Below are 13,128 nucleotides of genomic sequence, written 5' to 3' on the forward strand. Positions count from 1 at the left end.
GTTAATCCGCATAAAAACATTCGAACACGTGTATAACAAACAACTCACCAACAAAGCCAGTATGCGATCCAGCCTCGGCCGTTTGGTCCTCACGCAGTCCGGGCACAGGAACTTGGGTTCGGCTGAGAAGGGCAGCTCCGTGCGTTCAGGTGAAGATTCCCTTTCTTCGCCGGCGTTCGCGGCCGTTACGCAACTTGCTGTGGAATGAAACATCAATTTTAAAAACATATTTTGTTGATTTCATTAACTTTATCAAGCCCAAATGAAAAAGACTAGAGTTATTTTTTTACCTTCCGACTTTTACGTATTTCCAATACTCATTTAACTTTTTCTTTTTCAATAAAAGATATGACTATTATAGTCATTACTTACTATAATAATTAAAAAATCTTTATTCAAATATCTTAATAGCTATGTTATATTACAATATAGTATATCTATAATCTACAGTTTAACCTGTAACCTTTTCCTTGTCCATTTAGCAACATACTCACAATGGAACCAGTCCTTGCAGAGTTCACACTGCGTCATCACCCCGTACTGCCGCTTCTGGCACATGCAGAAGGTGACGCCGGCCGCGGGCGGAGCCCTAACTTCCTTGCGCATGTTGCGTGCTCTGTAATAACACAATTGTTTGAATATTTTTTTTGACAAATGTCAAGAACGCAATACAAAATGTAACAGTTTATTTTTGATTATAACATGAAATCAAATGTTTTATTGTATGGTTTATATAGGAAGGCTTTTGTTCAGTGGTGGGACATGCTATAGCTGAAAAAAATTTAGGTATGCTTATGAGAGCTACGGGCTCGTGGGGATTCGGTTTTTTGAGGTATTTTTTATTGGGGGTGGAGTATTTCATTTACGTGAATTCTATCATAATTTGATCAAAATATGAATTGGCAAGGTTGCTGGCGATTTCACGTAAAGTGGGATTTAGATAGACGAATGATGATGAAGAAGAAGAAATTCGATGCTACCAGCAGATTAATGGGCAGCCCGCCCATTAATCGCGGATTTTTTTTTAGCATTTTAACCAATTCATGTAAGACAAAGAAAAAAGTGCGTTTGTTGGTAGAGATACCCATCCCCCTTTTTGATATTTGCTGAACCGTCTACCCCCACTTGAGTATAAAGCCTCACCTGAGCTCCTTGATAGCGGCCAACTCCCTGTGCTCGGCCTGCTTGAAGGCGGCCACGATCTCTGTGGGCGTGGAGTCCTCGCTGAAGTTCCTCAGGAATAGCCCCGCCTCCAGCGACGACGGCGGCGGCGACCCCGCGCCCGCCCCCGCCGCCGCCCCCGCCCCCGCCCCAGCCCCCGCCCGCCCCCGGCGTCCGCGCGCCGCAGCGCCTGCGCCTGCGCACGGCGCCGTGCGCGGCGACAGCGCCTCCAGCAGGGAGTACGGCCAGTTCTGCTCATTCATACATATGTTAGGACTAATCACACCGATTGAGCTAGCCCCAAAGTAAGTTCAAGACTTGTGTTATGGGATACTAACTGAACCATACTATATTTTATACAAAATGGAACCTAGACCCGTCGTTTAACTGGTTGTCCGTCTGATTGTACCACGGAAACGTAACTAAGTATTTATGGCCTAAAATTATGTATTATAAGTTAAGTTTGAAAGTTATTTATTGTAAATACCACATAATCATCAAAATGAAATTGAGAATATGATTTTTTTGATATAAAAAATCAATAACAATTATTATAAATGCCAAAGTCTGAATATATCTAAGACAATTGTAATACAATTCGGAATCAATAAAATATTTATTCCAAATTCATATTCACTCATAGTCAAACATAGGTAACCGTGAGCGGATACAACAGCCCCTTAATTGTTTGTTTGTAAACTCTTTATTGCACGAAGAAAACACATACAAAGAAAGCAGTGAAATAAAGAAAGAACGCGTACAAAGGCGGACTTATCCCAGAAAGGGATTTCTTCCAGTCAACCAAGTATTTGAAAGGAAAAAATTCAACACACAAAGTGAGGTAGCGTAAGATAAACGTGCAAAGTGAAGAAAAACAAGTACACGAAACATCAAGTATCAACAAGCAATGAAAACTTAAATAAGTATACTTTATTAAAACTACACACAATAAGTACAAAGACAAAATAATAAAAATATAATAAAACCATATATAAATACTAACATAAATAATTAATTATAACACTCAAATATCTGAGGCCTGTTCATAGTGTCCCTTCAGCTGGGATTTAAAAGAGGCAAGTGAAGGACCACCTTTATTTCAAGAGGAAGACTGTTCCAAAGTTAATCATATTATTACTTACGAATAATTTCACATGAAACAAAAAAATAAATTTGATTCTCAATCCAATTATTACACCATTATCATTTGTTGCGACATCTACCACGCCACATGCACAACGGCGCAGATGTAAAAAGCCGACCAAACGCAACGAATAACAAGCCACACAAGTGATCCCCGACTCTACGGACAGATGGCGCTACGATCGACTCACTACAGAAGCTAACAAGCCTAGACCGCGCAGACAGTGCGTTTACGATTGGAAGCATATACACAATCTTCCCTTTGTGACGGTCGAGCTCCCGAAGCTCCCGCTACACAATAACAATATTACTTACATAACTATAAAATAGAAAACATAAAGACCTTTTTAAGGAACATTTCCGCAGCGCCCCTCTTCCAGTCCTTGGCCGACAGCAACGCAGCAGCCAGCTGGTCCTTCTCATACAGCAACAGAGGAATCTGCTGCGCTCGACGAACTAGCGCTTCCACGCTGTGCATGTAGGGGTATAAGTCTTTTGATTGCATTTCTTCCACCTGATGAAAAGAGAGAAAATTCGTTTTAGGTTCAAACTGATCAGATCAATAAAACAATTATGTAGATCATAAACCGATATAGTGAAATGTCGCTTTTTTGATGTCGTCGTGTATGTGCCGCGCTTTTCACTTCGATTGCGAGCAATTTAATAAATAAATATCTCAATATCCGTGAACGCACGCACCTCTTTATCATGGAATTACTGGCTACGTGTTAAATTAGACGAACTTAAAATTTACTTTTTGCTATAAAGCATTTTAATTTATGCTCAAAAGTTTAAAATCTTATTTTAAATTGTAATTTGTGTATTTATGATTCATCATTTTATGTACTTCTCAGTTTATTTATTTATATTAGTTTATATGTACATTAGATGCACTTCATCGCACCACAACGCTCTGTTTAGTATAAACTAACAGTTATATACTAAACAGAGATAGCGAACGCTACATGGCGTAAGTCTACCATTTGTACAAAACTTTATGTAATTAACTAATGCTTAATATCATCAAACTGGGTAAAATGGTCCCAGTATGGGACTGATCACCCGTCTCGTGCTCGTACAGGCGTCCCCGAAAAGTAATAATAATATTATCAAAAGCGCACACACACGAAAGATTTGTTTATACAGAGTGATTTCTTATACGTTGACAATATTTTGTCAACATGCTTAGTCCATGATTCTCGCGAAAAAAATCAGCTGTTCTATACAAAGTTCAATATCTAAGCTGTGAAATTTTCTACGATTTCGGAGTTACTCCCATACTAAAAGTTGTTCAGAATCCTGGACTGAGCGTGTAGACAAAATATTGGCAATGTTTAATAAGTCACCCCGTATAGTGTCTCACCTTAGCCAACCAGTCAGTGGCGTGCGCGGCGGCCAGCTGCAGCGCGTGGTGCGAGGGCAGCGCAGCGTCGACGTCATCGGCCGCCGCCAGCAGCCGCCGCAGCTCCGCCAGCGTCGTGTACTGCGACTCCGGGTCGCGGGGCTTGCTCGTGTCGATCAGCACCGCGCGGGCGCGACTTTCCCAATCCTCCACTTCACCTGGCTCATCGAAAGTTTATCTATGTATTTATCTGTACAGTCAACACATCGACACACCCAAATGGGTGAATTTCACGAGCGTTTTCAACTCCGCCGCGGGTCAGTCATTAGTGTTAAAGTTATTAAATCGTACCATACACAGTAATTAATTTAATTATCCTATTTTATAAATAAATAAACTACTGGTACAATGTTATATAATGGTTTTATAAATGTTTAATTTAAAAAAAAAATTGATTCCTTATTTAAAAAAAATCCGGGCTCTAATGAAACACTACACGCCACGTTCGAATGCTTGTGAAATTCACCCAATACATCTATCAGAGTTTCGTGCAGGATAACTTGAACTGTTGACTGTACTTTACACAACTCTCGATGGTGACATCTTCTTAACCCTAGCCTAATCTATTTCAGAGATACAGCCTAAACATACACTTCGGAGGGGTATAGCATAAACGACCTACAGAAAAGTCATATCCTACAAACTTCATCCGATAGATAAAATAATCGAATATTCGATGTTGTCTACACTTCTTCTTTTCTTCGTTTCGAATCATTAATACCTATATTATACATATGTGGGAATAGAATTTTTTGTATGGTAACACTAGCTGTTAGAGTTCTTCCTGTGTCCAAGTCAGTTGTCACTGTCAGTGTGTGAAAAAGAGTTATCGCTTCGTATTTTTTCCATGAAAGTGACAGTTGAAGCAAGACAGTTGGTGAGCCATTGACTGGACAGCACCACAGTCGCAGAATTTATGGCTAGAGAAGCCCCACTTCTCCCGACATCTCCCAACAGCAGTCTAGAGTGTAATTAAAAATTCCCAAGGGTATGTAACAACTTTGGGAACTTCTCAGCAAAAATGAAATCGGGATGAGAATGAAAAATTGAGATATTTTATATCATACTAGCTAATATAGTATATAACAGTGAATTATACCCCTTAACCTTCCTCAGGAATCTATTGGTGAAAATCGCATGAAAATCCGTGCAATAGTTTTTAAGTTTATCGCGAACAGACAGGCGCAGTAGAGGACTTTGTTCTATTGTAAGGATGATGATACTTTGCTTACCGAGTATGAAAAAAATAATAAATCACTTACCCTTTAGTTTAAATAATAATGCCCTCTCCATTTCCACCCTGTGGTCTGGTACCACATTGGCGGCGTCCTGTAACAAACATACTTTAATGTTTACTATATGTATTATGGAAAAAGTATTGTGAGAACTTGAATATGTAGGTGTGTGTGAAAAAGGATGCCAATCAATAACACAAAACCGGACGTTTTTCGTTGAAATTTCAGTTGAGGTGAAAAAAATCCTTTCTCCAAAATGCCACTTTCTCAAAATGTCCCCATGCCTGAAAAGTCCCTTTTTGGATTGTCACTGCCACAGAAAAAACTACCATACCACAATAAGGCAAAATCGCTGAAAATCAATATTAGTTGAAGTCATTTTTGTATTGCAAACTTTTTAGTGAACTGATATTTTGGGGAAAAGAAATTTTGCGTCATTGTCAGAAATTGTAACGGCCGTACCTGTAAGAGTTTGTCGATGACCTCAGGGGTCAAGGTCGCGCAGTCGGCGCGGTATGTCCTGACGTCCTCGATGAACTTGACCTGCTGCAGCCGAGCCTGCAGCGGCGGCAGCTGCGGCAGGACGATGCACAGCTGCGACCCCAATTCTACCACCTGTTACATAATAGTTTTATGAACTTTCTTGTTCATAAACGAAATATGCAAGAATTTTAATCGCTATGGCGTGCACACATAAAAAACAAATTTGTAATTATGTAAACTCAGATTCCTAGCCAGATCAAGTCGACCGCGCGAATGAATAAGTAGCAGATATCTGCAGTAAAAAGATATAAGTTTGAATTGCAGATTTTACTTTGATTCTTTGTTTAAATTTTAAAAGGGAAATTCACGTGGTCATACGCGTGGGCTAAAGCTGGATTATTGGTAAAGATGTTACCTCCTCGAGTTCCCTAAGGTAGGAGGGCTCGAATTTATCCAAATCCTGATTGAGCAGCTCTGTCGCTCGCATCTCAAACTCTGATGTTTGTCGGAGGACCTCTTTTACTGCTGACCCTGAAGTAAATTACGATGATTAGTGGCGGATTCAAAAAACAAAATTCTATTGTAAATTTTTTTTTTACAAATTTTTGTTGACGACAGAAGATAAGCTTTTATTGTTATCAGAGAGATCTTATTGCATTCAAAGCATGAAAAAATAAATCATATCCGTGCAGTAAACCGTTGAGGAGTTACTTCGTCGGGTGCCGTTCCTGGGTGCAGCATAAGGTCATGCTTATCATAATAAAGCATTGCCATCCAAACCAAAATTTTAGCTCAACCGCTTGAAGATATCTGCTTGTAAATTGAGTTACAAGACTCCGAACATACATAAATACATTGCAAGTTAAATAAAAGCTTGTAAAAAAAGGAATTATTCACATTATTTCGATGATCAACCAACATTACAGCATCAACAGTCAACACCCTTCTTTTCAGAACCGGTATTTAGAGTTCCATTTTACCTTCAGGCAGCACACACGCCAGGCCGTCTATCTCAGCCGCGAACAGAGTGAGCTCGTGTAGCGTCAGCCGGTACTTGGGGTCGTGGTGTCGAGTCCTGGTCCTCATCTTGTTGAGGTCCAGTTGAGCGATCACTGAAGCGCATTTTTCTGCGTCCTCTATGGCCGTTTCAAGCGCGCGAACGAGCTCCGTTTTTGGCATCTGTGCAAATGAGAAATTAATTTTTTGCACATAGATATCGAGAAGTTTTCTTAATATATATATTATATGATAAGTTATATAGGTATCAGGAATAGAGGAAATGACATACATCACTTATTGACGTCAAAAAATTATTTAAACTAAGTCTACTGTCGATTTCCAAAGCGCAGGTGAAGAAGCGGCGCAACAAACTTCACCGCGGTCTTTTTTCCAAAAGTTAGCATACTGTGTAGATTGCAGATGAGAGGCGAAATGTTCAAAAAGAAGATAGTATCGTTCATTCACCCGCTTCCGCCATCTAATGGTAGTAGAGGCATTCTACAAATAACATAAATTAATAATTGATTGACCGATCGAAGAGGTGGCGGTGTAACGTTTGAGACGTCCGCATGTGAAACGAAAGTTCCCTGGTTCGAATCCTACTCGTCCTACTTGTGCCTAGTCTCGTATACAATGTTATTTGGCATGATAGGGACCAACACTGTTCAAATGAGTTTCTTTCGGCATTTCTTCTCAGCGGTGGTCGTTCCGAAATGCCAGTAGTTTGTAGCTTATGAGAAACAACTATTTAATATAAAAATTGACGTGAAAAAGTGTCAGTGAAGGTGTAATTTCTGAATAAATGATTAGAATTAGTCCTGACCTTGAGATCAGCGGCGCGACGAAGGAAGGCCCGCAGCCCGTCGAGGTCGCAGCACTTGGCCGTGAGCGGGTCCAGCGCGTTCTGCACGCTCTCCGCCCACGCGCGGAACTGCTCAGACTTGCTGCGCAGCTTCTCCAGCATCGCCGGCAGCTCGTCCAGCGTGTAGCGGTATCTGGGGAGGTACGGGAGGTGGCTCTGGTCAACACATCTTTATACTAGTGACGCGTATGTGATCCCTTGTTATTTCTTCACGATCAAACGGCTGGCCGAATTTTTATAAAATATTTGGTATTGAGCTAGTCGATACCTTGGATTAACGCAGACAATACTTTTTATCCAGAAAATATACGATTTTCGTAGAATTCAAGCAAAAAATTAGATAAAATAGAGCGGTACTGTGCATACAATTAAATATCTCCACAAATTATTTTTTTTGCAAATCTTTAAAAAGAAAAGGTTTAATTTGGCATCGAATAAAACGGCTTGGAAAAATTTGGGGGAAGCCTTTGCCTAGCAGTGGGACGGACAAAAAAAATCACAAGGAATGATTTTTTTAATAAAGGTGCATCTAATAATAAAATAAAGCCGAACCGAAGTTTCCGTGCGGCGGGCGCGCAGGCGCACAGCTGCGCGTGGTGCCGCAGACAGGCCACGTGCGCTGAGCACGCGCACGTCACGCACGACAGGAAGCACGTGGTCTTGCACAGGTGGCACTGCCGCTCGTCGTCCGGCAGCAGCTCGAACGCTTCGCGCTCCGCTTCCGTCACGCCCTGTGCTCAACAATTATGCTGTACAAGTATTCTACACTAGCGACCCGGCCCGACTTCGCATCAGGTCTATATGTACCTTTGGAAATATATTGTCTAAACAGTGAAAACTGCTTCATAGTCAGTTGCGTGGTTTACAAGAAAAGAGCTCGAAAACAGACGCGAAAGCGACTATGTAGTGAAGATATGGCCTAAACATTGTATATCTTTCAAATAGCATATGTTGGAAGAAGCAAACGTAACAAAACGTGTGAGTATATAGTCTAATGGAGAAATTGATTGAAGAAAAGATTGTGAGAAAAACTAAGAAATTATTGTGATAAGTGCCTATTTTTTCTTACTAAATACTTTAAAAGGATGCATATTGTGTACCGTTGTATTTAAGTAAATAAAGAAATAACAAGACAGTGGAAGGAAAAGTCATTATGGGCAGACTTCATTGAAAATGTGATTTGGGAAGAAATAACATTGATGCGTGGCCGCGATTACAAGTTTACAAATTATAAACATAGTTTTAATATAGTATCCTCACCCAGTCCAAGAGAGACTTCCTCAGCTTCCTCTCGTCGTGCAGCATGGTGCGCATGTCCCTGTACGCGGCCAAGGCCACGCAGACGCTGAGGCTGTCGGCCTCCAGCGCCATCTTGCAGACCAGCTCGTCGTGCGAGAACACGCAGTAGCGGCGCAGCGTGGAGTAGTGCGCGATGCATTCGCGACCCATTTTTAGCTGTAAACATATAATACTGTTGAAATCTTTACATGTACTAATATTAATAATAATTACTATAAAACTAAGTCTACTGCCAATTTCCAAAGCGCAGTTGAAGAAGCGGCGCAACAAACTTCACCGAAGCTTTAATTAGTAGTAAGTAAATCTCTAATTAATTTCAATTTCTCATATCTGTCAATCCACAAATCATTACAAGTAATATCTTGAATTAAAATATAAATTAAATCCGGAAATATATATATATATATATATATATAAAAATCTCCTTTTTGAAATCAATTCACATTTGAAGAAGTTGGCAAAGTTTTCATTTTAAAAAGTGCAGATTTTGAGAACTGGACGTTTTGCGAAGTGCCCCTTCTGCGTCATCACCCCCTATGTCAATCTTACCCAGTCGGCGGGGGTGAAGTTGACGGCCTCAGCGAAGTTGTACCCCTGGTTGAAGCCCGCGTGGTACGCGCGCGGGAAGGTGATCACGAATTCCCCTGCGTGTTGGTCCGTCCTGAAAGCAATGCGATGATGAACATTTATTGACAAAAAAAAAAAACAAAAACATCACAACACAAAACAAACACAACAAGATAGACGCAAAGACGATATCGTTACAGGAACTAGGAATAAAATCTTGATTTTTCAAGGCAAAATTATTTATTAAAGTTAACCGTAGTTACGTTAAAATCGAAATTTTGTTCTATATTATACTTTTATCTGTATTATGCCGATTGTCCATCTGGCGTGTATGCAGCTGCTGCCGCTAAATAGCGGTATCCGTAAAAGTCGTGTCAGATGTCTTTAGGCGAGTTGAATAAAGTCGCTCTCATCTGAGCGTCCTCCCAGTTTCACATCGATTTGAATAAAATCTGAGACCAGAATTAATTTTACTAGGCACACGGGTTACAGTTTGGTACAATATGAACCTTGTCGGGTATTTGCAAAACAAAAAAATACCGGCAGGCGAATCCAATGATAAAAATGTCGTAAAATTAAACGCGTGCGTGTTCTATTATGAAATATTGTAAACACGTAGATATCATGTCACAATAATGCAATAAAAACAATTTAACAACAACAACGCATTCGACAAGAACTGTCTCAAACATCACCTTTTTAACCCCCGATGCAAAAAGAAGGGTGTTATAAGTGAAAGGTGTCAAAAGTTGTAGCGAAATGAATATTGAAGTCGGGGGGTTTTTAAATTTGTCTAACAGATAAACTTGTTGTATATCACTCTTATCATAAAATACGAACATAATGCAGCCTTTTAAACTTCATATTTTGAAGAGGATAATTATTTAGACGTAAGGCCGTACCTAAATATGTGCATCTTACCTATAAACAGGGACTCCAGCCTTCATCAGCACATTGGGGTTCATGATGGTGACCAGCTGATGGAGCAGGTCCGGTTGTAACTGGAATAGTTCGGGAGCTTCCGCCTTCATGGCCGCTTCGAACTGCTCCGCTTTTGAGCTGGGGACGCCGTACCTGATTGCAACAGACAATATGTCAGCACAATGCGAGGCTGACAGGTGCAGGGTGGGGCGCTGCCAATGCCCCACATAACGCGTAAGGAGCTAAATAAAGAACTGTAACATTTTTTTTTATAATAATTAATTAATAAACACAAATACAGTATCACGAATCTAAAAAACTGATGATAGATGAAGGGATTACCCAATAAAAAATAATAGTTGGCCCCACTTTCAAGCCGTCAGTCACGTAGAGACTATTACCAAATAAAAAAACTAAATAAATCGATTGCAGAGTGATGTTATATCGAAGAGGTACTTTCTGAGTCCCTTTCTGGACTACGTAACTGCTGTCTTTGTTCTGTCGCCTTGTATATGTAGAGAGATTACTCTAGAGTGAAATCGTTTAGTCTCCAAAAGAAGCGTACTCACCATGTCTTGGGTTCCCCCCAATGGAGGTAGTTGATGGAGTAGCTCCAGTGGTCCTCGTTGTGCCAGCAGAACGTAGCGAAGCACATCCCGACGTACAGCCAGGGAATCTGCACAAGAATTGATATCATATTTATACTACCACATGCGGATGGTAAGTGGTCACCGCAGCCTATGGACGCTGCAATTCCAGCGGTGTTTCACAAGCAATGCCGACTTTGCGGCATAGGTAGGGTCTTATACCACAACACTCTATAGTTACACTGCTTCTCCCACCCTTCAAACTGATATTCCGCTTTTTCATTGGTTGTGAACTTGCTCTATTGTCTATTGCGCGCTAGATGCGCGCGCAGAATGTTGTATGATGACTATATTATCACGTGATGTAGTGTGTTATTTAACCAGGACTATTAATTTTTTTTCGCTCACGTTTCTTATAATATACGGGCATTATATCATTAGAAACGCCAGCAAAATAAAAATTAGTCACCTACCCAAAGAGATCGGATGATATTAAGCTTAAACAGTTTTATTAGTGTATGTGTTTACCTAATAATTAGTTATGTTCGTTGGCTCTCAGCATGTGTTGGGCAACTGTAAGTGATGTGTATAACTTTTATAATAAACTAGATGTTGCCCGGGGCTTCGCTCCCGTGGGGATTTCGAGATAAAATGTAGCCTATATAAATCTTGGATAATGTACCTTTCTAATGGTGATTTGAAATCGGTTCGTGAGTTTCGGTGATGAGTATGTATAGAAGTACAGATGAGTGACTGACCTTCATGCCAGAGATGTCGGCGTTGATGTGGCCGAGCACGGAGCCCTCGAGCACGGGCAGGTTGTTGAGGTTCCAGCCGCACTCCGCGTACTGCTGTTCCCCGGGGTACAGGTGCGCGCTGGACTTCGTGGGGAACCCTGCCGCGTACCGCGTGCTGTATTAGGCTTTGTCTCTCGATCGATCGCGGACAGGCCAAAAGTTGACCACAATTTAAAATAATGAATTTTGTCAGCTATTTGTTTGAAATCTTTACACCCACATATTTTTATGCACAACACATATGCACGTACAATAGCACGTTTTAATCCCCTACTTTATTAATTTTTATAACATAGTGTGCAAACGATCAGTTTAAGTAAGGTAAGCAAACACAACTTTTAACAGTTTAAAATAGTATTTTTTACATATTTATAGTTTTATACCAGATATTTTTCAACGAATTGATATTATAAGTAATTTGCATTGAATTGCCGCCATGTCATAATAAATATATTCACTCACCGGATCCATGGTCCATGGAGTGAAGGTCAGCGCCGTACTCCACTGTGACGTCCTCGTCGATGGAAGACACGACGCGCCAGAACTCCTTCTCCACTGTCGACGTCGGCACCATCTTGTAGAGGAGAAGATATTAAATGTTTTATTACAAATCGTTTACTTTTTTAAACTACTGAGCAAGCAAATGGCCCGCGGCCCACCAGCTGAAAAAGATTACATACTATTAATTAATTACTATACTCTTAAATTTGTTTTGTCACTTTTGCACTTTCAAATATTTGACACTGACAGAACAAGAAAAACATATTTCTTAAAGTATGCTCTAATTCTTTTAGGAATAAAAGAGTAGGATTCCAGGGAAGCTATGGAAAGAGTAAGAGTGAAAAAAAAATGAGCTGTATCCAATTGGCTGGCAACACTCGGGTTTTTATCAACCAAATTTGACAATGTAGGTATATCGCAGTAACAAAAAAATGTAGTTCGTTAAAAATCTGTTTCCTACTCTGACAGAAAGTTAAAGCATTTTTTAGAAATTAAACTTTCACAAATAGTTTTTCACGTCAATTTTTAAATGATTTAAGTGTTTAAAGCTCCAAACTGAACATGCTGAGAAGAAATGCCGAAATAAACTCATTTAAACAGTGTTAGTCATTATCATGCCAGAAAGCCTTACCTTTTTTTTACATACATTTTTCTATGGTATAACAAACTACGTGATCAAAAAGTAATCAAAGAACAGACCGTATTCGAAGAATAAGACGACATCGTAACTTACATGCACTGGCATGTTGAAGTAATCGGACTTGAATTGGTCGGCCATTTCCCCGAACTGTTGCAGCGTGTACTCCCTCGACGCCTGCTCGAAGCCGAACGCTTCGGCTGGCTTTGACACCTGTAACAAATGGTATTTAAGGATAACCACCAATCATGTACAGAAGATATTCCTATAAATCATTATTGCTTAGTTGTTTGTAGTGAGATTCTTTAAATCTTGAGCATGTGTTGCTTGTCTGAATTCTAAATCATACTTTGAGTGAGAATTATTTTTTCATTATTCACATGTTTAGCATGTGAATTTTCGCCTAATGTGACCGCGGTTAGCTATGAAACAAAATCTTGTCCCTGCCCTCTTCGAATTGGCATTATCCTATTTTATAGCGACAACGACATACCACAACTTAATTATCTTTCTCAATTTAGTTCTAGACTCTGT

General features: G+C 40.1%; 1 protein-coding gene across 2 annotated transcripts in view; it reads right to left on the reverse strand.

The window, feature by feature from the left end:
- Kdm5 (Lysine demethylase 5) overlaps positions 1–13,128 on the reverse strand; it is a 30,981-nt gene that overhangs the window by 10,228 nt on the left and 7,625 nt on the right. For both annotated transcript variants that reach the window (XM_053762916.2, XM_053762915.2), the window contains exons 8-25: positions 12,691–12,807; positions 11,919–12,030; positions 11,418–11,554; positions 10,642–10,748; positions 10,073–10,225; positions 9,134–9,245; positions 8,546–8,740; positions 7,838–8,016; positions 7,247–7,418; positions 6,405–6,603; positions 5,840–5,955; positions 5,404–5,556; positions 4,969–5,035; positions 3,668–3,864; positions 2,648–2,818; positions 1,144–1,412; positions 495–616; positions 49–197 (exon numbers count right to left, since the gene is read on the reverse strand). In XM_053762916.2, coding sequence (XP_053618891.1) covers positions 49–197; positions 495–616; positions 1,144–1,412; positions 2,648–2,818; positions 3,668–3,864; positions 4,969–5,035; positions 5,404–5,556; positions 5,840–5,955; positions 6,405–6,603; positions 7,247–7,418; positions 7,838–8,016; positions 8,546–8,740; positions 9,134–9,245; positions 10,073–10,225; positions 10,642–10,748; positions 11,418–11,554; positions 11,919–12,030; positions 12,691–12,807 — 2,727 coding nt within the window. The remainder of the gene's footprint in view (positions 1–48; positions 198–494; positions 617–1,143; positions 1,413–2,647; positions 2,819–3,667; positions 3,865–4,968; positions 5,036–5,403; positions 5,557–5,839; positions 5,956–6,404; positions 6,604–7,246; positions 7,419–7,837; positions 8,017–8,545; positions 8,741–9,133; positions 9,246–10,072; positions 10,226–10,641; positions 10,749–11,417; positions 11,555–11,918; positions 12,031–12,690; positions 12,808–13,128) is intronic.

The sequence above is a fragment of the Plodia interpunctella genome, chromosome 23 (assembly GCF_027563975.2).
Source record: "Plodia interpunctella isolate USDA-ARS_2022_Savannah chromosome 23, ilPloInte3.2, whole genome shotgun sequence".
Lineage (NCBI taxonomy): Eukaryota > Metazoa > Arthropoda > Insecta > Lepidoptera > Pyralidae > Plodia > Plodia interpunctella.